The sequence below is a fragment of the Cavia porcellus genome, unplaced genomic scaffold, assembly GCF_034190915.1.
Source record: "Cavia porcellus strain 051 isolate PalLab524CR breed Dunkin Hartley unplaced genomic scaffold, mCavPor4.1 scaffold_5, whole genome shotgun sequence".
In the NCBI taxonomy this organism is placed as follows: domain Eukaryota; kingdom Metazoa; phylum Chordata; class Mammalia; order Rodentia; family Caviidae; genus Cavia; species Cavia porcellus.
Window position 1 is genome coordinate 44742415 of NW_026947488.1, and position 24004 is coordinate 44766418.

The window sequence follows — 24004 nt, forward strand, 5'->3', positions numbered from 1 at the left end:
AGGGTATGGATATCAGACACTGTTGGTGGTGGTGTATCTTGGCAAAAACGTTTTACAGAGTAATTTGTTAGAAATTCTATAAAAATGTTCTCCATGGCACTGTTGTAATAACAGCAACAATAAAAAGACTGAAAACAATTCGAAATCTCATCAGCAGGGAACAGAAAAAATATGTTCAGCTAGATTCACACAATGAAATAATGTGAGGTCATTGATCAACATGGGAAAGCCTGACATCAAAAATTGCCCCTCACGTAATGCTAAATGAAAACAGCAAATGGAAAACACTTTGTGGATTTGGGTTTTACATGGACGGGTGTGCGCATGCATATGCAGAGAACATCAGCTCCATTAGGGTAGTAATCAGGAAAATTGATGATAAGAATACATTTTGATAATTATTTCATCCCTTATTTCACTACTAAAATCTTTTACTCATTTTGTGATTCCTTGCTTGGTGGAAAAATATGCAAAATATTTGTGAAAACAAATCATTTATTTCTTAAGAATATGAACTCGTGTTGAAGTCAGAACACTGGCAGAGGATAGATGACACAACTGAAGCTTATAGCAGAGACACTTCTGGGCTGTGTACATACAATGTCTACTGGGGGGCCACTACGGGGAGGAAATTCATGTGTGTCCACAGATAGCAGAAACAGCATAGGATGCTAATACAAGTCATTAAGAGGAAGACAATGAGTTCCCTAAAGCTGTAGCAGGATATCAATAACCCATAAGACATTTATATTTTAAGCAAAGACTTCCTAGCCCAAAAAAGGCTTCCATTAAAAATATTATCTTGTTAATCCTTCTTATATTTCATTGAATTGAGAATTACTTTTGTCTCCACGGGGCAGATGAGAATATTGAAGATTAGTGCTCATATGACTATTCAGTGGGGGAACAGTGTCCTGAAATGAAGACATTAGACTCGAAAATGTCCACTTATCAGGTTCACATCCTGATGCTCCATTCCATCCGCAGGTGACCAGTGTTCACCGAGAGCTTTCAGTGTGAAACACAATTTTCAGTCTCCCAGAACTGCAGGGAATTGAAGAATCAGATCTATGGGACTAATGTTGGATGGGGATCCTTTAGTGACTGCAGGTGGGATAGACAGGAAGATGAGTAAGAATATCACGAGCCATTAAAGTCCAGAGGACAAAAGTGAGAAATGGATGGATTAGACCATATGGAAAGCGATCTGGTTGTAGCTCAGCAGTACAGCACTTCGCTAGTATGTGTGAGATCATGGGTTTGCCAAATAACAATAACAATGATAACAAGTATATAGAAAATGTAAAATATAAGACATAGGAGAAAAGTTAAAAAGTAAAGCAAGTCTCTGCAGTATATATATATATATATATATATATATATATATAGTGAATGAATGAAAACAAAATCTCTTCCTGAAACCACTGGGGAAAAAAGACATGAGGAAAAAGGAGAAAGAAGAGGAGGAGAGAAAAAAGAAGACAAAACAATAGGCCAACCTGCTCTGTGACTGAGAAGCAAACCAACCATCATTTTCATAAAATTCCTTTTCACTCAGTTGTAGGCCTTTAGTTTTGAATATGAGTCAAAGGCTGAATCCTGTAGCAACCAGGAATTTTCAGTTGGATGCCCTAAGATCTTCTATCACTTACCAAAATCATTTTTAAAAATAAATTCAATCCAGTGGCATCAACAAAACAGAGTTCAACCTATGGCACTTGATGAAAACCTAATTAGCAAACTGAAACTGACCCCCAACCCTGTAATTCTTCCCTGGAGCCAGGGTCTTTAGCAGGAGTTCATAGGCCACCATGTTATCCATGGAGAGAGTTCAGTGGGTGAAGAACTTGAGTTTGGCGAGGGGCTTCTGTCTTTACTTTCACCCCTAACTGAGTTCACCATTTTCTTCTATTGTATGTATGGGAAAGGAACCACAGGAGAAATATCCACAGGATCTCTGCCTTTGCCACCATAGATGTCACCCATCTAGCTCTGTGATCAAGCTGTGAAGAGCATACTGTATTTCTCATGTCAACCAAAAGGAATTCCGGGTTTGCTCCAAAATGTGTTTTGAACAAAGACAAGGATTGATAGTGTCTAAAGCTGTTTCTTCAACCTGAATATGTAGCAAGTCCCCTGGGACTTCTAGTAAAGCACACATTGTGATTTATTAGATCTGGGATGGTCCCTGAGAGTCACTTGTGTAACAAACTCCAGGATGATTCTGTGACTACACTTTAAATAAGCAAAGATGTAGAGTTATTTGCATGTGGAGATATAAGGATTCAGACACTTGTTTGCATAGGTACAATCATTAAAGCTATAATCTATGGAAACTGATGTGCTTTACATCTGCTGTGATAATATGAATAATTACTTGTAGATTGGTGTAAATCAGTTGTTAGGCTTAGGCAACTTGTCCTCAATCTTTCCCTTCATATCTATTTATTGATACTTTTATTATTGCATTTTTGGGACTCTGTGTTACATACACTCCCTTTGTTACTCTTTTCTGTCTTCAGTTATCAGAACGTTGTGCCAATAGCAGCTTTCTGAATGACCAAAAGGAAGTTTGCTGATACCATGGTTCCCTTCCTGATTCTTGAACAGTAGATGGAAGCACTTGTAATGCATAAGGTATAACCAAAGCATGTTAGTATTCAATCCCCAAAGCAGTTGTAGGAGATGAAGTAACTTAATTTTCCTCCTCAATCAAAAACTCCTTTAAACCTGCAGGCCACTCACCTTGTAATTACATTTCCATTCATCTAATGTAGCTTGTGAGTTCTGTTCATAATTCAGAACTACCACCAAAGACAGAACTCACATACCTGGGTGATTTTCAGTCTAAAGATTCCTTTTAGTTTTTAGATTTCAATCTAAAGAACAATGTTTGGTTTATAGGAAGCTCTAGAAAACATGTAGCAGCAAAAGGCATGTAGTATACTTTGTGGGTTCCCCCAATGGCCATGAAATAAACAGTATGGTTCCAAACTCTGTGTTTTGGCTTAGCCTTCACAACAAAGCTCATCCAGGTATGTTGTAAAACCCAAGTTCACAATGATAGTGGTGAGAAGGTGAATATTTGGAGTGGGTTGCTTTGTGAAAAGTCTTGTAAACTTACAATTTATACACACACACACACACACACACACACACACACACATTCCTTCTCAGGCAGAAATCAGTGGAAGGATGTCATGACAAAATACCCAATGCTCAAAACAAAGGAAGGAAAAGTTTATACTGCTCACAGTGTGTAGAGGTTTCAGTCCATAATCCGCTAACTCCAAGGAAGGATGGTGTGGCAGAGGAACAACAGTTCATGGTGGCAGAAGACAACAACAGCAACAAGAGCAAAAAAGGAGAAGAGCAAGCCTCATTTCTGCCCACATATTGTAAGCAGGCTACCTAGCCCAGGAGGGTCCTCTATACCCTAGGATGTAGAACTGCTGAGTCCCTTAGTTAACCTTCTAAACTTTTCAAGTCAACACAATGATTCAATCATTACAACATGCTAGGGTGTAAACAGCCACTCTAGGGCATATCCTCTGTACCCTAGCATGTAGAACTGCTGAGTTACTTACTTCACCTTCTAAACTCTTCAGATCGACACAATGAATCAACCATTACAACATCCCAGTGTGTAAACAGCTACTCTAGGGCATGTCCTCTATATCCTAGCATGTAGAACTGCCCAGTCACTTAGTTAAGCACCTAAACTTCTCAAATTGACACACTGTATCAACCATTACATAGGACATATTATGGAGTTGCTACCTCTGGGAAGATTTCTACCATCTCTTATGCTTCTCAGGTGAGATTTTCCCACCTATCAGCATAGCCTTATGTGACTGAGTCTTTCTCAAATTCCAATCAACCTTCTTCCCCAGGGAGCTCCATATATGATGCTTCTTGTCCATGTATTATTCCTGGGACATTGAGAGTTTGTAGTTTTCCACTGTGCACTCTGCAGCCCAAGTTCATTCTTTTTCAAGAGGCCTTTTGTTTGGACTTTGTTTTCATCCATACTTGGAATTTTTGTTTCACAAATTTACTATATTTGTTGCCCCTCTTATTCTGCCACTTCTCTTTTGATTTGTCTTCCTTTGGAAAAGGAGTCTTACCCAGAGTTGGGATTCTAGGGAAACACCAGATGATTACAGCTGGGTTGTTAGACTTCTAAGTACCATTCTTCCAGTTAATTAACTTGACTTATTTGCTGAAAAAGTCCAAGACTTCCACATCTCTTGGGCTACAATTGGCTTCAACTGATCTCCAGTATTACTTCTAAGGAGAGCCGTTGTCAACACAGACTGGTGAGTCCCAGAGTGGTCCTTATGAAAATTACTTGGAGATCATGTCAGTTCTCTGTTTTCAGCCCTCTTACAGTTCTCATCATGGTTTGAGGGCAACAGAGAGGACATATATCGGCCTAATGACTGTAGAGGATCTGTCTCCCATCTCCAAAGTCCTAAATCTTTGCCCTAATACCTTACATTTCCCCTCATAGTGAGCCACCCTTGGGTTCTTTCAGTCCTTAGCCATTACCAGCTTAGACTATTTGCATGTCAATTCTTATGCTTAGAAAAATATTTTTAACAGTCTGCATATTTTTGTCAGTTTACTTTGTTTATGCTCTATATTTCTGTGAGGATGTAAACTTTATATGGGGTATAATGGTTGTCATGTTTACCTGGTTATACAGTTGGGCTCTAGAGTCAGAAGACCAAGTTTCAAATCCCAAAAGCACCAACTTCTGGATCTCTGCCAAGTCACTACATTTCTCTATAAGCTTTTTTATTTTAACATGCAAAATGAATTGACAGTAATAACAAAAACTAACAGTTGTGAGGACTAAATAGAGTAACTCCTGTAAACAGGCAAGCACAGGGTACGAAACTATGCTGAGTGCTCACTATATGATTTCTATTATTTTGCTATTATAGTCTGGAGTATGAGGCATGGGTTACTGGGAAGTCAGGTGGCAATGGTGGTGTGTTGCTCTCAAAGCCATTATTTACCACTAAAATTGACTTTGACTTTCTCAAGTGTGTTGAGGGTACTGTCTCTTTACACCCAAGAAAATCCAAGCCCAATCATTCCTTTGCAGGCTCAACTTTATTTCAATTACTCACAAGTAAAGTGATGACTATGTGGAGCTTGTTAAAAACAGATCTTTGTCAAAAGTGTGGCCCAATGGTGGTATATTTTCCTGGCATGAGCAAGGCACTGGGTTCAATTCCCAGCACCACAAAAAGAACAACAACAACAAAAAAAAAAAAAACAGAAAAAGAATGTTTGAGTCTTCCATCTAGGTATGAGGCAGTGCTTCTTAAAGTATGGTCCCAGGAATAGGAAGATTACTGAGTATAGACATGTGTCGAACTAGAATTTCAAAAAGAACCTAAAATCTGGCAATCTGGACTTTTACAAGTGTCCCATAAAATTATGATGTACGAGTTAAGAAATGACTCTGAATTAGATAGGCAGTTCGTGTGATTCTGATGCATTTGCATATTGTCACACAGTAGACAGTGCTGGGACAAAGTCACACTGAGTCACTTATCACACAGTGATGGCTCAACCATCTGCAGATTTCCAAACCTACACACACAAACACCATGAGAAAACTTATGTGAACAGACCGTTAGCAAGAAAGGTGCAGGTCATGCAAAGCACTCTAAGAGCCTACTTCCTCTGACAACACTACTTTAATTTTATCAGGCTTACTCATTTGTTTTGTTTCTGGCAACAGCTTGTACTGGAGGCTAGTTTATTGCTAAATCCACTTAATCTATCAGTTGTTAAATATCAGTTATATCCTGCTGTATGTCAAGGTACCAAAAATAGTAGAGAGAATGTCACAATCCGTAAGACATCATTTTGGAGTGCGAAACTGATCGTTAACAGAGAGACCAGAGATGAAATTTGTTTCACAGGAAGCCTCAGGATGACAGCATTCACAGTGGTCCTTTAGATACTGACTTCTTTAAACATCAGAAAAGGGATTGTGTGGCTTTATTGTTTTAGTTCTTGCAAGGCCCAGCACTACAGAAAAAGTGGGAATTTTTCCTAGAATGTTTTCCCTAGAATTGGACTCAACAGTCCAATTATTTAAGCACAAGATGACCAAAATTGTATATTTTTGTTAATTTTTATAGATAATAGGAAATATAAATGAGCATTTTATCATAGTTATTCAATAATTTTTCTGTGTGGTATATCTTAAAACATTCAATATAATTAATGCTACAGTATGGAAGGTTTGTCTGTTTCTGAAACCTTTTTGCACTGATTTCTCTCCTTAAACAGCACACTTTACACTGTCATGCTGGTCTTTCTTTGTTTCTATGGATGGTATAATTTCAGTAAAATATCTGCCCACTAAATGTAATGATGAAGACTTTGATGATGAGTATTCTGGTTGATCTTTTGCTATCTTGTATTTTTCAATTATTTGTTCCACTAGACTTAATCTAAATTCTAAATGACTTTTTGAACACCTTGGTTTTGTATAAATATCAAGCAAGTTCCATACTGTTTGATCCAGAAGGTACATAAACATTTTATAATAATATATTTTCCTTATTTTTTGATTATAAGATAGCTTGCTACATATTAGTCAGTTCTGTTAACTCGCCGATGGAATTATAATAATTAACCACTATTGGGATACTTTTAGTTTTCTTTCTTCTTTCAAGTTCTTCTATCATTCCTTTGTCTTTCCATTTCATGTCACAGACTTTTCCTCTCTGATCTGCTACCATTTCTCCCTTTTTCAGTTTTTTCCTTTGTAGTTCTTTTAGTATTTCCTTCATATTCAGACTCAAATATGTTCATTTTGTATTGTAAAGAATACCACTGCGGTCGGGAGAAGTATAAAAATTATATCCAATATGCTTATGATAAGAATTATTATAGTTTGTAGCACAAAACTGTTATATTTCACAACTTAATTAAAACACTAATTAGTAAAAGAAAATAACTAGAATTTATTATTAGATTTCACTAGAAACAAAGATGAATACAATGCTCTAAATAAAAAGATATGGAAAAACAGTCGCTATAAAACAAATAGACATGGATATATCTCGTGCAAACACAAATCGACTGATTAAAATGACACCTGCTTGGGTCATGCTCGGGATAGTCTGCAAAAAAATGTGCTGCCCAATGTGCCTGGCATAAACTGTTAAGTGGTTAATTTTGATAGAGAATTTTTATTTCCTTGTGCAATTCCAAACATGCCCAAACTATTATAACCCCAAAATATATTAGTGAAAATGGAAACAGTGAAACAAAGCCTTACCAAGGGAACAGAGAGAAACTTAGAAAGAGAGAGAGAGAGAGAGAGAGAGAGAGAGAGAGAGAGAGAGAGAGAGAGAATGAGAGAGAGAATTAGGATGAAGGAGTTTATAAAATATTAGTGTGGTGGACACCAACTAGCCTCTGCAATCTCCCAAGCTGGTGGTGTTCCACTCACCCTTGTTTGCTTTGAGTTACCCGAGAACATCAAATATGTTCTCCAGAGAACAAGGTTGCAGCCACACCAACATAAACCACGTGTCTCAGCCTACCAGTTTAATATGTTCCCGCTTCTGGTATTTTTCACTGTAGTACTGCTCTTGCCGAAGATTTAGTAGCTGCTGCTGTTGTTTGTCCTTCAAGTCTATTAACTTCTGGGTCATTTCAGCATCCAGGGCAGCAAGGTCTTGCTCAATTGTAGACGAGCCGTGGTCAGGGCTGCTGGGTTCCGATCTGCAAAGACAGAGTTTGACTCACATGCGGGTGGTAGCAAGGTACAGGGCAGGCTGTTGACCATGGCTCCTCCTAGAGGAGGCACTGGGGTGGGAAATAAATACTTTTTCTCGGTACCGGGGATCAAACTCACAACTGCCTGCTTGCAAGGCAGGTGCTTATGCCACTAAGCTAAATCCCCAGCCCCTGGGAAATAAATACTTTGATGAGCCTCTTGGCATACGGAGTGAGATTCCCAAGGACAAGTTTAGCCACAGATGTGTTTAACGAACTCGGCATTGTTCTAGGGTGAGGCAGAAGCAGAAAGAAGGGCCAGATGCTGGGAGCTAGAAGCTGGATGGAGTGCAGGGAGGCAGTGATAACCTGTCTTTGGGAAGAACAGTACCTAGTAAAGGTTTTCTAAGGTTATCTTGTTGTTTATTGTGAATGTGCCATTTCTAATGCTATCTCCAATGTTGTGGGAGGACCAAGTGGTTTACGGGGACACTGTTTAGGGACACAGCACAGGGTGCTGCAGTGCACTTGCCTCATAACAGCCTTGGAACAAACCCTGTGGGTTTGGGCCATATCATGGTGCTGTGTCTGGACAGAAACTGTTCAATTTATGTGCAAAGCTTGGTGGAGCCCATGGTAATTTGAGTAAGAAAATGATCTAATACATATGACTCACAATTGGGGTTATTTTCAGGATTTTATTGGGATTTTATTGTGATTTTATTGTGACTTAAAGGAGATGGATAGACAGATGGATAGACATAACAAAGACCTCAATGGCTTTGCTTCCTCCTATGGATCTTAAGACAGCAGGTACTCTAGGGATTTTTGTTTTTGTTTTTGGAGAGATAGGATTTAAATAAAAACACACATGCATCTTCCATAAAAATAGGGTTGAAGCACTACCCTCTAATTTAGTTTGTGTAAGATCATGAAATACATTCCTTGATGATGTAGTACCAGGAAAACATTTGTGTCTCTTGGATGCATAAACAAGTTTCATTTAATCAACAGAATTGATTATATTTCTTTTTCTCAGAGGCTAAGAAGTTAATTCAACATCCAAGGACAGAAATTACTTTAAATGGTTAGTGTTGTCCAGTAGAAATTTAATGTGAGCTACCTTGGTGGGGTTTTTTTCCATGTATGTAATTTAAGACTTTTAGTGACCACCTTAAAAAAAGTGAATGAAATAAATTTAAATCACATACTTTCTTTATTCAGGTATATGCAAACGAGTATCACTTCAACATGGAACTAACACAAAGTCTATAGAATCTTCAGAGCTCCTGTGCTATAGAAACGTGCTGTGTATTTTATAGTTGCACCACATTTCCATGTTGACATTTTTCATCATCATCCTTGCTGGGGATGGGATCTAGGTCTTCTCACGTGAAGAGCAGGTACCCTACCTTTGGGTGACATCCTCAGCTGAGTTGAGCCACATTTCAAAGGTTCAAGAGCCCAAGTGGCTAGAAGTGCCTACACTAGAGCAGATAAAGGTAACTGGCTCAGTTTGTGTGGGTGTATGTGTTGTTCCACATTTTCACAGGAATTTTCCATTCATGGTTTCTATGATGTTATTTAATGATCTATTGGGAGTTTGCAGGATAGGTTATGACAGCATATATAGAAGTGAATAAAGAAATGAATATTAGGAGTTGTTTTAGGTCAACCTTTGCCCAACTGGCTTAATACTACAGGTAAATATTACTGCCTTAGCCTTTGACTTTCTCCTTGAAACAGTGACAGATTTTACTACACAGTTTTTAAATCCATTCTAGCTTGAAGGAATGATGTTTTTTGCTGCCTTTTAAAACTCAAGTTCCCTGCACTGGGATTGTGCTTTCAACTGAAGCACGTACATCACATGTCACAGTATGGGTCTGAAACATATGCTTTCCCTCTCTCTGCAACCTGGCATCAAAATGGGATGACTCAGTGAGGACGTGGAAGGAAGGAGAGAGCCGTTCTCCCACAGTTACAGGGTGATTTGTCAAACGTTCAGTTAGAGAATAAAACTCTGTTTCTCTGCAACAGTTACGATGAGTCAAGCTCTCCAGAGACACTTCAGTGAGCAAGACAATGGCAGTATTTCCAAAACAGCTTTGAATAATTGCACAGTTAATGCTAAATGTGATTTCCCAGAGCTGGGAAGATCATTGGATTATCTTCCACTATATTTTGTCTGTTCGTTAATCAATGTATGAAAAATCGGGGTATCTAATTAGAGTATTTTGTAGACCACAGCTACAGAAACTTAAGTAGACAGTTTATTTTAAATGACTTCATGGGCTTTTCTCACCTTTTTTAAAAAACATGTATTTCAATAAAATCCCAAATATACATTGAAATAGAAGAATACTTAAAAAAATTTTCCTTCTAAACCATACACTTTTTCATGCCACAAATAATGTATTTTTAAAATGGTGTGAGTTGATGTTTATGAAGATTTTAGAATAATGTGTACAATATTCTTTGTGCTCAATAAATAACTTAAAAAGTAAAATTGATGTTTAGCTAAATAAACCTTGAGGAAGGACAAAAATGAAAGCTTAAAGCAACTGCCTTATTATTTTCATTTCCCTAATTCTTAAGTTTTCAAGAAAATATTTTTTTTTTTTTTTTTTATCGGTACCGGGGATCGTACTCACCACTGTGTGCTTGCAAAGCAGGCACTTATGCCACTGAGCTAACTCTCCAGCCCCAAGAAAATATTTTTAGAAAATTAATTATGCTGATTAACGAGCTTCATGTTGCAAAATCTGCACTGTCCATAAGTTCATAGTACAAGCCCACAAACGACACTCTAAGAAGTTCTGCTGTCTAAACCCAGAAGAGCAATGTAATAACATTTGAGATATTGCCGAATAAATTCATTTGGGCATTGCTATTTTATGCATCCATTCACAGTGGAGAGATACTGAGAGAGGCGGTTATAAGATTCTGAGTCCTTTGTAGAATTACAGGGACCCCTTCCAGGAAGCAGTCATACGTCTCCCGGGATTCAAGTTCCACACTTACTACATCATCAGACACAGTGGGACGCCATGCTGTGACTCCAGTGTAACTAGATCCTGTGCGTAGCACATGCTTCCTGCTGGGGACAGCTTTCCTGAGCTTCAGGTACTGCTTGTCAGTGTGGGTGATGCCTGGACCTAAATTCACAGTGCTGTGAGGCAAATGTGTGGCAGAGTGCATGCATGTGCTCAGCCCACACTCTGGGGTGAATGGTGTCCCCTTAAGCATTAGTCTTTCCCTGAACCTCAGCTTACTGCCTTATTTGGAAATCAAGGGGTTGCTGATATAACAGATATGATGAAGTCACTGAAGTAAGGTAGACTCTTACCAGTGATGGTGACCTCAGAAGAAGAGAAAATGTGAAGTAACAGAGAGAGCTCCATGCGATAACAGAGGGAGAAGCTAGAGGATGGGTCTACGGGCCAAGGTATGCTCGGCATTGCTGGTAACCACCAAGAGCTTAGAATGGCAAGGAAAGATTCCACACCAGACCTTTCAGAGCAGGCACCCTGCTGACACCTTGATTTCAGACTGCCTGCCTCTGAAACTGTGGGGCCCTCATTTCCCCTGCAGTAAGGCATCAGGTTTGAGTTGCTTTGTTCAGAAACCCTAGAAAATAAATACAGCACATAGATGCCTGACACTTGCTGTTACTCAGTATACCAGCAACAGCCCCTCAATGGGGGCAGAAGAGGAATCTCAGGGATATCAGCCAGACCTTCTGTCTGCAGAGTTCTAGGATAAGCTACAGTGAGCAACTCAACGTGGAAATCTGAGATACCCTGAAATCCACAGGCAATCAGAAAACTGAAATTCTCACATTTTAGGTCCAGAGGTTGGGCTTACAGTCTTCATGCAAGAGGTTTACACCTGAGGAAGGGGCTATGGACCTGGAGAACACCCTTATGCTCTTATTTCAGCTCCATGGGCTCTAAGCAGGGGCTACCGTTGCCATGGGCACCGGGGAATGAGGCTGGCAAGGCAGGAAGGAATTGGAGTGAAAAAGGCTTCTGTGTCATCCTTCAATTTCTGGGATGCCCCTGAAGGATCCCAGAGCAGGGCGCATCCCTGGGAAGTCTGTGGACCAAGCTCCTGAGATCTTATTGGCAATTCAAATATCCAGGCTGCACCTTGGGTAGAGGCTCACCTAGATAATGCAGTGTCAGCAACAGAGTAGGCTGGGGTGAGACTACAAGTTTCTCTGCACAAGGATGTCTGGGACTGCAGGCCTCCCTGCTCTTCCAGGTTTGAGTCCTTTGTCCTAGGCTTCTTTCAAAATCCAAAATCCTCCCTCTTCTCTCCATTTCTGCTGGACTCCTGCTGAACTCCCCTGCTGGTCTCCTGCTGCAACCCTGCAGCCTCCAGCTAGCGCTCACAGTGGTGTGGGCAGACCGGCAACCTCAGCATCCTCTCTGCTGCTTGGGCCCCGCCAGGACCTGCTGGGTCAAAACCTACAGCTATCAACACCCCGGTAACTCAATTGTCCGTTTAAGAAGCCCAGTCCAAGGCTGGACCTTCCACACAGCAGCTAGAGTCATTTTCTGAGAATGCAAGACCATAAATTCCACTGAAAATTTTTTTTTCTTCAGTGGATTCTTGCCCTTACATAAATTCCAAACTGTCTATCTTGCTCTTGTCCTAAAGTAATAGTGATGCAATTCTCCCTCCGACTTCTCTGACTTCATGATGTGGTTCCTTTTGTTTTCAACCACTTTGCCAACTTCACTGTTCCCCAGATGACCATTTCTGCCTGCCTCAGAGCCTTTGCACTTATATGCCCTCTGCCTGGGATAATCCTCCATCATTCTTTATAGAGCTGAGTACTGCATGTCAGATTACCATGATACAAGGGCTCTGCCGCTCTAGTCATTCTCTCTTACAATATCCTTATTTTTTTCTTTAATGTCTTCATCACAGTCTGGAATGATGCTATGTGTTTATTTATTGTCCCTCTTCCCCATTTTACCCTCTTAGCTATTTGAGGGTGGAATTGTGTAGGTTCTGTTCATTGCTACATCCCCAGGCATGACAGGCGTTCTATAATATCAGTAGAATGTGTGGAACTTGCTGGTCTCCTAACGGTCTAGGTATCTGGGGCTGCAGGGACCCTAACCTGGACACAGTGGTCACCTTGCAAGGCTCTATGGGCTGTAGACAGGGAGGCAAAGGAGAACTGGAGTTTCTCTTTTACCCAGGACAAGTTGCCTCTTCAGCTGGGCTCTGATGCATGAGCAATTCTTTAGCCCAGCTAAGTTGGCAGCTGTAATCTGGGAAGTCAGCTGCCTGGTGTCAGGGCTCTGGGCCAGAGCTCAGCGAAGACTTCCTGTGAATCTACTCTAAGACTTTGGTCAAATAAAGAAATTCAGTGGACAAACACAATGAGCTGAATGACCCAAGAACCTACAGAGTGTGGAGAGTTGGGTGGCTTTCTGTTTCATGCAGGTACAGGACCAGCAACACAGCATTAAATCCCCCCACCCCCATTCATGGCCATGATGCTCTGTCTTTTGTGCTACACAAGGAACATTTACGCAACTCACTTTTTTTTGCTGTCTTTCTTGGCAGTCTTTTCCAAGGCCGCCCTCCTTCTCAAGTAGTCGTTCTGAATTTCATTGTACTTTGTAGTGTGTTCTTTGATCAGGTCAGTGGTTTTCTTGTGGTGTCTCTTCACCAGGTCTTTCATTTCCTTGTAGTGTTTCTTCTGAAGTTTCACAAAGGATTTCTGCTGCTTCAGCTCTTCAATGGTCTGCGCTTCCACTTCTGTAATGAATGAGCAGGAGCATAAGAGCCAAGGAAAGGGAAGGGCAGAGGACCCAGAGAGGAGGAAGAGCAGGAGGAGGAGCCACATTCAACAAGCCAGGCCTGGCTGACCTGGCCCCCTGCGGCTCCAAGGAAGAGCTGCGGTGTCTCATAGATCTGGAGGCTTGCTAACTTCATGACTATGCTACCAAGCTTTTCACGGTTTCTTTATTTGTCTTTTTTTTTTTGAAAGCCAGGGTTCTCTAGAAGCAGAGCCCAAGACTGGGACTCAGATGATTTACTAACGGGGCTCTCAGGGTCAGAGAATGAGGGAGCACACAGGACAGGGGCAGCAGGTGGGGCGGGACAGCTCAGCGGGAGCCTGGCTTCCATCTGGTGCCAGGTTGGTCTCTGTGAGGCAAGAAAGTCAGCATCTTGCAAATTGGGGACAATCCTTAGGGAGTGGTGTAGCTTTTTGGAGGGACCTTTTCTGAGCTGAGAGCAATGTTGTAGAGAAAGGAAAGCTGTGAATTACCAGCAGAACACTCACAGCACTGGTTTTAAGAGTTAGAACCCACTTTGTGGTAGGGCTGTGAGGATGGTGATAAAGGGAATTTATGGGAAGGGCTTAACTGTTTCCGGCATTGCCGCCACCGCAGTGGCATCTCTAAGGGGTGCCTCCGGTGGTACAGACATCCTAGGCTTGTACATTTATCTCAAGCCTGGGAGGTAGGTGGCAAAGTGTCTGGAGGGAAGATTCTTTAACCTCATTTGCCCAAAAGCACCAGTAGAGTTAGTGGAAGCTTATGTGATTACATTGAATTGTATTCAATATTTTTAAAAATGCGTAATGTGACAGAGGCTCACTTTAAACCATGCTGTAGTTCTGATATATTTCATCAATGCTAGAAAATGCATTTTAAAAATCAGTTCACATTTCTGAAATCAGGATGCATCTTCTGGTCACTGGGGTAAACACTGCCTCTGTGTTTTTCTTTCTCAACAAAACAGCAAGGGTGGGGTGCCTGTCAATAGATGGTGCCTTAACTTCAGTAAATTATCATTTATTTGGACCTAGATTAAGTCAGAGTTCACATTTTTCCATCCTTTGATCTGAACTTTCTGCTTCTGGGAATAAAAAAATGTTTCCATAAATATTTAGAGCTGTCAAGAGATTAAAAAATAATATATGCCACAAATAACAACAGACCTGAATAGAAAATGAGATGTCTAGTGAATAAACATTAAAATCAGAATAATAATTTATGCTCTTAAACGCCAAGGTATTTAAGCAACTGAAATACGCTTTCTTTCCTTATAATATGTCTATTCTCTTGACATTCTGTTTTTTTGTTTTTTTAAGAAAGAATTCACAGAGAAAACCAAGCATATTACTTAATGATTTCCCCCAGGCCCAAACGGACTTAGAAAGGCTGCATGAAAAGTTGATACAGTAACAATTCATAATCTGAAGAGTAGCCAAATTTTAAATAACTGACTCCTACTTCTTTACATATGGTTTGCAGCAAACCAGCCATTGGGATCCAGATGTCCCAACCATGATTTTAAAAAGTCTACCAAAAACACTACTTTTAAAAGCCTATACATGAGTATTCTCAAGGAGAAAGGTAATTCCCATTTATCTAAAGACACAAATATCACTCACAAATAAGCTGGAGATAATCACAGCTGTGTGATTGGTACAGACCCACTGGGTTGTGACCGAGTACTGATGTGTTATTATCTGTTTCTTTTTATAAGAATCTTTTTGGTTTATGTCTTGTACTGTAACTACTTTGAAGATAACAATGCCAAGGTATTATTGTTATTCTCTTATTAATTTGTTGTGAATTTTGATTTTATTTGTTCGTAAAATTAAAAAAAGTTGCATTTTTTCCCAAGAAATGAAGTCTTTAAATGAATTTTGTTTTCTTTTAATATATTCAAGTAATATAATATTTTTGGTGAAATATAAATGCATGCATAAAAGTACATAAATGATAGATATATATCCCTGTAAAATTTGACAAAGTTTATCATGTTTCAATAACTATCACCACTCCCTCCCCAAAAAGCTATCACTCAGGTGAAAAAAATCAGAATATTACCAGTACTTGCTTTCTGGTTATCTTTCCACACACCAAGTAAGTGTCAAATCTGGGATTTTAATGGCTATAATCAACTTTGCCTTGCTATGAATTATTCTATGGAGGTACACTCATGCTCTTTTATGTTCAGCTTCTGTTTTTCAGCAACATGCTTGTGAGTTTTACCCATGCTGTTGAATGGGACTGTAGTTCATTGTACAGCTGTATTCCAGGCTGTCTGTGAATATAGCAAAATGCATATACCTGCTATTTTGTTGATGGCCATTTAGGTTGCTTTAGGTAAACGTGAGTGTACATTTCCCTTGTGTAATGAGCCAAGTATTTTAAACACTTTTTGAGACTTCATTACACAGTGCTGATTATACTGATAACAGCCTGCACCAATTTTGACCCCACTAGCAAATATAACTAACCAAATGAAAAAAGAATTCTAAACTGTACCACAGTTCTTAAAGTCATGTATTTTATAGTCATGCATTCTGCATATCACAGACATGGTTAAAATTTATGGCATTTGGGAAGACATTTGCTGGATCATATTTCTAGTAGGAAACTATTCTTACATTCAGAAATAGATATCTTATGAAACCATTTTTTTATGCCAGTAGGGTTCTATATGCTAATTATGATTTTTTTCTCTGTGATTACATCGTGTAAAGTAGCCCAAACTAAGACTATGTCTGTATAATTTTCAAAAGAAGAAAATTAATCATGTTGCTTCTCAGGGCTAGGTTGAACTTTTTTCTAAACACTAACATGGTATAATATTCAGCTGCCAAATTCCACGGGAGGAGAAGTGTAGTATTTACCTGTTAAGACACTCTGAATAAGATCTTCTGTTTTGGCAGGAGCCTTTACAGAACCTGCAATTGAAAGAAAATGAATAGCTTTCTTTAATTTTTTTCTATCAAAAAATTCATGGCTGAAAGATTAGCTCAGGGGAACACTAGTTGCCTAACTTGTGCAAGAGTGTTAGTTTAGGGCTGGGGATTTAGCTCAGCGGCATAAGCACCTGCCTTGCAAGCAGGCAGTTGTGAGTTTGATCCCTGGCACCGATAAACACGAAAAAGACCAAAAAAAAAAAAAAAAAAAGAGTGTTAGTTTAATCCTCAGCATTAAAAAAGAAGTTTTTGATTCTGTCTCGTGGTATAGAATTATACATTATAACTGAAACTTATTTATAGCAAAATTATTCTTGGAAAGTATTTGCTTTGTAAATTTGAGATACATCTAATTAAATGTGAAATTATATGTAAGCTCCATTTATAGGAAGAGAAGACAATCTGATCAAAATGATAAATTCAGCTAAAACAATATTATCACCACTTTTTTTCAAAATCAGGAATGAAAAGTGATTTTTTTCCAAAAGCAAATTTAGCACCGGGCAGGTATCGCCTGCCTAACGTACAGGCAAGGTCCTTTCATGGCTGCTAAATCAGGGGCAAAAGCATAAGGAAAAACCAGATAGTTCTGTAGCCTCACAGGGTCCCCTGCAGGATATCTAAGGGGAAAGCCACACATTTCCCCGGGGAAACAGCCTGCACCCAGCCATCAGACATCGCCTGCGGGCGGAGGGAAGTACAAGTCCACAGCAGGACAGCTCACCCTGAGAAGGACCCAGCGTCCAGGGTCTTGAGAAATATTTGGAACCTTGATTTAATAACGAGGAAACAACTGGCAAACTCGAACTAAAAGGCATTCAGGAAAACAAGAATTCCTCAAAAGTTTCAAGATTATAAAGGGAGACCTGAGCCACAAAACCCGAGGAGGCAGGCAGATGTGTGAGATGTGGGGTGCAGGGTAAGAATCGAGGGGAGCAGGTGAAACTCGATCAAGGTCTCAGGCCTGTGTGTGTGTTAAATTCTTGGTCTGGTAACTGCACAATGGTCTAAGACGTTCACTTTACAGGACAAGGAGAAGTTTTGCAATGTAACAGTGCTTTCTGTAAGCCAAATTTTTCTAAACTACAACATTCAAAAACTTAAATGCTAGGATGCTCAAATTCCCCATTTCTCCCAGAGGAACAGGACTGTTTCTTCATGTATTTAAATACATGTTTACATTTCAGAAGAACTTAAAATGTCTGTACACAGTACATGAGACTCTACTTGAAAATATCACTCTTCTTTTGTGGTTAATGATATTCTTACTATTACTGATTTTAGCAAGCTTCCTAAAACCAGAGTTCCAGTTTATGCATGTTTGATACAAATTAAATAGACATGGCTCAAAGTGTCATCTTTCTCCCATGACAGATACCCCTACATTGCACATAAAAGCCCTGTGTCTTGTCACTGTGATACCCTAGGAAGGCAAGGAAGGAACAGAACATGACGTCACGCCTCTGTGGAAGGAAATTCTTTCCTTTTTTTCTTATTTCATTAACAAATTCCACAGAAAGTTATCAAGTACACACTATTCTTCAGTATTATGGGAGGTACAGAGGACACTGCCAACAAGAGCCAGTCCCGGGAAGAACACTGTATGGTGACAGAACTTGGCCACACACATGAGCGATCATTACATAAACTAGTGCATGATTAAATGTCAAAGCGAGGCACACAGAAATCCAAGGACTGGCTTGAGAAATGAGACATGCGTGTGGCTTTGGTTGGACTAGAGGAGAGATAAGCAGGCATTTTAGTGCTATCAGGAGCTGCGTCTATCCTGACTTCACTGCCTGTGGGGCCTCTGGCAAGCACTTTATCAGTCTATTCTCTGCACTGCGGGAATAGTAACAGCATTTACTGCAAGGAACTGATCAGAGCCCAGGGCTGAGCAGAGTGTCGGGCACACGGTAGATACTCCAGGCTGTTGAAAATAAGCCGGAACAAGAGGAAGGGGTTTCCTTGGCAGAGATCTACTGAAGGAGGACTAGGAATGTGCTTCTAAAGCACTGTGGTTTATACAAGATATGATTAAAAAAAAACAGTGCATTTTTTTATGTGTATAATGGTATAAGACATTGCCATTAGTCTCTCTCAAAATACTCACCTTTGCTTTCAAAAGACTTATCCTCTCATTCTTGCCACTTTTCTGAGGCAGTTCTGGAAGTTTCATGAACATCTTTAGTTGTGCTGTCTCCATGCCTGGATGTCCTGAATTATTTGAAATACTTACCTTTCATGGAGGAGCCACAGGTCACAGAGCGCCAGACCCACAGAACAAGGTGGATAAGGATGCACCAATGTTTTGTGAGCCTGCTTTTGGGTGGAATGGTACTGGGCTGCAGCATTCACTATATTTCTACTCTTCTTCATAAAGACACTCACAAAAGGAGACTTCCAGAAGTGCTTCAGAAAGCAGCAAGAAGGATGGGAGGAGGGTGCTCAGTATGTGTGCTCAATGTGAATGCGGGAGATTAGTGGCAAGGGGTCTTTTGTTGAAATAGATTTTTTAAAAAAATGTAAACATTCAGCATGTTTTGATCATCCTTGTAAGAACTCTTCACAACACCTTGCTAGCACATGGGTCAGAACCCACCATTAAGTAGACACCGGAAACCTGTGAGTTTGTTGATACCAGCAGAGCCAAATGATGACTAGGTGCGAGTCCTCCCATCATTCATTCATCAATCACAGCCCACATGCCAGAGTCCGCCTCCCTCTGGGGACAGCCCCAGACTCATAGTCTTCTGCAGGGACCTTTCAGCTGTTACCTGGAGCTGGCTGGCTGTGTAAAGCCTGAGAGGGCTGTTTGGGCGCCAAAGATGTAGTGTGATTCACCCCGTTTTCTGCTGGAGTCGTCCTGGATTCACTTGGAGCCTCTGATGGTGTTTCTCCAGGATCAGCCTGAAATACAACATATTCTTTTGTTTTTTCTGTGTTTTCTTATTGTTCTTTTACTGTTCTTAAATCAACAAGGCTCCATGTCAGAGTCGCAATGCACTGGCATCTGCAATGTCATTTTGAAACTACTGGGAATGCAAGATAAATCCAGTGTATTATTGAATCATGATCGGGCTAAATGCATTGTATTAAATCCCTTTATTTTGACTTCACCTAGTGCGTGCCCTTGGGTAGTTCCCTCATTTTCCTCAGGACCTGACCGTGTGATTTGCTTTTGTCAAAGGAGAGACTAGCAAACTTGATGCACACAGACGACCTAAAAACACTCGCAAAGTTTTTACCTTTTTTCAAGCCCTGCTCTGAGAAGCCCTCAAAGGGAAACTGAGTCATCTTGACCATGCTGTTTTAGGCCATTCCCTGCGAGGTACTGAAACAGGAGTGAGTCAGCTAAGATTGCCAGGCCGGGTCCAAATCAGCAGAGCGGCTGTCCTGCACAAGTGACTCAGGCCGTGTAGTAAATAATTCGTGTCATGAAATTTAGGGGTTGCTTGTTTTGCAGCGGTCACCAGTCGATGGGATGGCTAAGGGCTCACAGTTTGGAGCCAGGTTTGCCTGGGTTTGGAGGTGGGCCCGGCCACTTAGAGAGAGTGTGACCTGGGCAATTCACTCAGCTCTCGGTTTCCTCATCTGTGCCGACGAGGATTTGCATGCAGCATCACTATCTTGTAAGGCTGCTTAGTGGATCAAATCATCATAAAGTACTCAGAATGCTTTCTGGCACAGAGCAAATAAGTGTGTGTTAAATAAATAAAAGACATAAAACAGTTTCATTCATTCAACACACTACCAGTGAATGACAAGAAATGCATCAAAACCCATCAACTCTGCACTCACGTCAGCAGCTAGTTCACTACTTAGAGGAAACATTTATTAAATAAATTGAACAAAGGCTGCTCCTTATAAAATAATTGCCTCACTAATTACACACTGTGCCAACGATGCTTTTCAACGCTCTAAATGGTCTGCCATTCTTTATTAAAACTGCCTTCCAAGTCCATGGCAGACTTGGCTGATAACTGGTTTAACCCAATACTCCACTTTGTGGTCCATTCATAAAATATACCAGGAAACTCGCTTTTCCAGAAGGCATGTCTGGTGCCCAACGTTGTGACACTTTGCCATGTAATTACAGAGTCGATTGTGCAATGGGAGCATTTATTTTTTAAAGTTAAAAGTGAAAAGAATGACCCTGGTCATCACTGGTGGCTTCTCATTCACCCCAAAGAATCTTTTAAACCAGAAGTCCAAACTGCTTAAAGAGATGGAAGAACATACGTAAGTCAACAATTCTTCCCTGCTTGGGCGTCAGGCAGGTTCGGTGCTGGTGGCATCGAGGAGGATGAGGTGAAGCCCAGTACGTGGCTGGACATCAAGGAGGGGACGGCAACCTAAACAGTGTAGCCCAGGCAGCTGTCAGAGCTCACCAAGGTAAATCGGTCCTGCCCCGCGGCTACATGAGCTAAAATGCAAAACTGAAGTCTTCCTCCCACTAAAAAGACTCAGCAGGAGTTAGTCTTGTGACTTGATTTCTCTCCATGCCTTCCCCAAATACTCATTTTTATGAGTTCAAATAAAAAACACAAAATCACTTTGCATGGTCTGTATTAGAGATTATGACAGAAATAGGATAGCCAGAATGTGTTTTATCAATTTAGTTGAAACAATTCTAGGATCCAACTAAACACTTTTCGAGGAAAGGAGATTCAGAAGGTAGGACTTCGGTCGCGCTAACCAGATTCTACTTTCTTGATTGAAGTGTAGAATGAATCACAGAGGAAGTAAGCTCCTGCCCTCTACTGGACAAGTGAAATCATTGCAGTATATTTTTTCTTCAAAACATGGCAAATTTGACCTTTAAAAATTAAGATTTTATAAAAAGAATCTAAACCTTTCCCAGCTTGAAAATGAACAGAACCTGAGAGTATAATTTTGAAAGTCAGTAAAGGCATAACTTTTTAGTACCAGGAAGGGAAATAAAAGTACAACTGAAACAGCTATTTTTATAAATTTTACAAAAGGAGGAGAATATATATATGTTGATTAAAAAGAACTGCATCCTGGGTATAGAAATTATGATAAAGCAGTAGAAAACAAGCATTTCAGGAATTAGGTTCAGTAGCTAACATGACAAAGTATCTGTCAAGTACCAGCTCTGAGGTTTTAGAGGTACTGGATCACCCTGGCTTTGCCTGAGTTACCTAGAATGTCCAGTCCTTTCTGTGCAGCAGACAGTATGACAACTTCATGATTTGCACACCACATGGGTAAGGGACAAAGTCATAAGGAATATTATGGGGGAGACTGGTCACTTCAAGCTGCAGAAATGCAGTTGATTCAGAACAGACTGGGCAGTGCCCATGATTTTGTTAGACTCAGGCTTTCCCAGACAGGTGTACAGTTTTGGACTTTAAACTTTTACTACATGGACCAAATGAGATAACAGGTCTCCCTCACAGTAAGTGCTATGTAATCCATAGTTGGTTGAATCGGTGAATTCACACAACCCTCAGAAAGAGAAGCCAACTGCACATTAAAGTTCCCAGCAACTTTATAGAAATGCTGTGTCACCATTTCTACAGAAATCAGCTAGAAGAAACACCAGTATTGCTTTTCTAAAAAGAAAGTACATCAAATATCTTTGAAATTTTCCCTGTGGGAATGTATCTTTGACATTAATTGAACCAAATCATTTCATGATCCCTGGGCCCATCACTCACAGGACAAATTCTGGGTTATTCCAAGGAAGAGTTTCACCCAGAGCCCTGGTTTCTGGGACTAAGCTGACATTTCAGAGTGGACAGAATTAATGGGTTTCATCTGGGTGGAGCCACCCAGGTGTATGTAGGGCTCAAAGCAGCAATTCCTCCTGTGTGGTCTCTGACCTGCATCAGCATCACTGTCAATTGTTAATAGAGCAAGTTACTAGGTCCACCCTGACCTACTGAATTAGAGCCCTGGGAATGGAGTTCTTCAAGCTGTGTTTTAAGAAGTCATCCAGATAATTCTGCACATGCTAAAGTTCAAGCGCCTTGCCACTCAGAATATGGTCCATGGGCAGATAGCACTGAAGCACCTGTGAGCTTGTTAGACATGTAGGATGCTATGACCTTTGCGACCTGCTCAATCAGGCTGAGCTTCAGTAAGATCTTGTGTGACAGAAACGCAAGTAAAGTGTGAGACTTTGCACTCCAGAGCTGAATAAGATACTTCATCATGGATCAAGAATCATGTTTTCCTCCTATCAGGCATGGCAGGGATCACAATATTCAGGCTTCTGGATATATTGCTGTTTTACACAGATGGATACAAAAGCTTTCACTATGACGCACTGAAATTTTTTTTGCCATGATGATGATTTGTGCAAGCGGTTGAATAAAACTATAGACTCCTTTAAACTCAAAAGAATGTATGTCCTTTATAGAGTTTAAAAGATCTTATTTCTTCAATGTATTAACCATTGATGATTATTTATTTATTAATAATTAATTGTAACCATTGTTTATTAGCAAGCCCTTCTACTGCTACAAGTAAACACTTGCTTTTCTAAAAATAAGAATTCCTCTGTGTTAGTAGGGACTACTTTTATCATGGGAGTCAGTAAGGGAAATTTATGATTGCTAAAGCTGTAGAACACAGAAATGATAGAGAGGCTGTCATCTCCTAAAAGGCAAACTTTGTTTTCATATTTTACTGGATAGTGTATATAATTCCTCATTTAGGAATCGGTTCAGTTAATGACTGAGTCCCAACACCGTAGCTTGGTCTCAAAGGAGAAATGTCTGTACTTTAAATTTCAAGGACATTTATAAACTGTGTTTCTATAATTCAGTATTTCATTATTTTTTTAAGACAGGGTCTTGCAATGTAGTGCAGGCTGGCCTTGAATTCACTTATGTAGCCCAGGGTGGCCTCGAACTTGCAGTGATCCTCCTGGCTCAGCCTCCCGAGTGCTAGATTACAGGTATGCAGCACCATGCTTGGCTCTTTTACTAATTTATTATTTGAGGAGGGGGAAAGTTTCATTTAACGAGAATTCAAAATAAGCTGTAAACTTCATCTTGTATTTAATGCCTAGTCCTTAAACTGTGGATGAGATAACCAGTTTTAGTTCTGCGAAAAACTGCACACTAGGACTAGGTTTTATTTATTCAAACACTACAACCTCATCAATGTTACCGTCTTGGACTTTTTGCTATTGGGTTATTTTACAAGTGAAATTCACATTATTATTCAAGGAATAAAATCCCATTGAAGATGTCTATGGTGCCATACACTGAATTAGGAAATATTTGAAAACTATTTTAGATACATTTCAGTTCATGCATAAGAACACGTGAGTCTTACAATGTGAAAAGTAGGTCTCATTGAATAAACAAAATCTTAGCATTAGCAAGTGACTTTCCCTCGTCAACATCAAGATACTAAATACTGTCTGTGCACACACCTTCACACACACGTGGTTGCGCACACATGATACTCAGAATTTGGTCTGAAGGGCCAACGGAAATTTGGAGTGACATACTGTGTCGCAGA

General features: G+C 40.1%; 1 protein-coding gene across 3 annotated transcripts in view; it reads right to left on the reverse strand.

Moving 5' to 3' along the window:
• Positions 1 to 24004, reverse strand: part of Plcb1 (phospholipase C beta 1) — a 690621-nt gene that overhangs the window by 94315 nt on the left and 572302 nt on the right. For all 3 annotated transcript variants that reach the window (XM_003476583.5, XM_063248714.1, XM_013159777.3), the window contains 4 exons: positions 19282 to 19414; positions 16433 to 16486; positions 13317 to 13536; positions 7581 to 7761 (listed from right to left, as the gene is read on the reverse strand). In XM_003476583.5, the coding sequence (XP_003476631.1) occupies positions 7581 to 7761; positions 13317 to 13536; positions 16433 to 16486; positions 19282 to 19414 (588 nt within the window). The remainder of the gene's footprint in view (positions 1 to 7580; positions 7762 to 13316; positions 13537 to 16432; positions 16487 to 19281; positions 19415 to 24004) is intronic.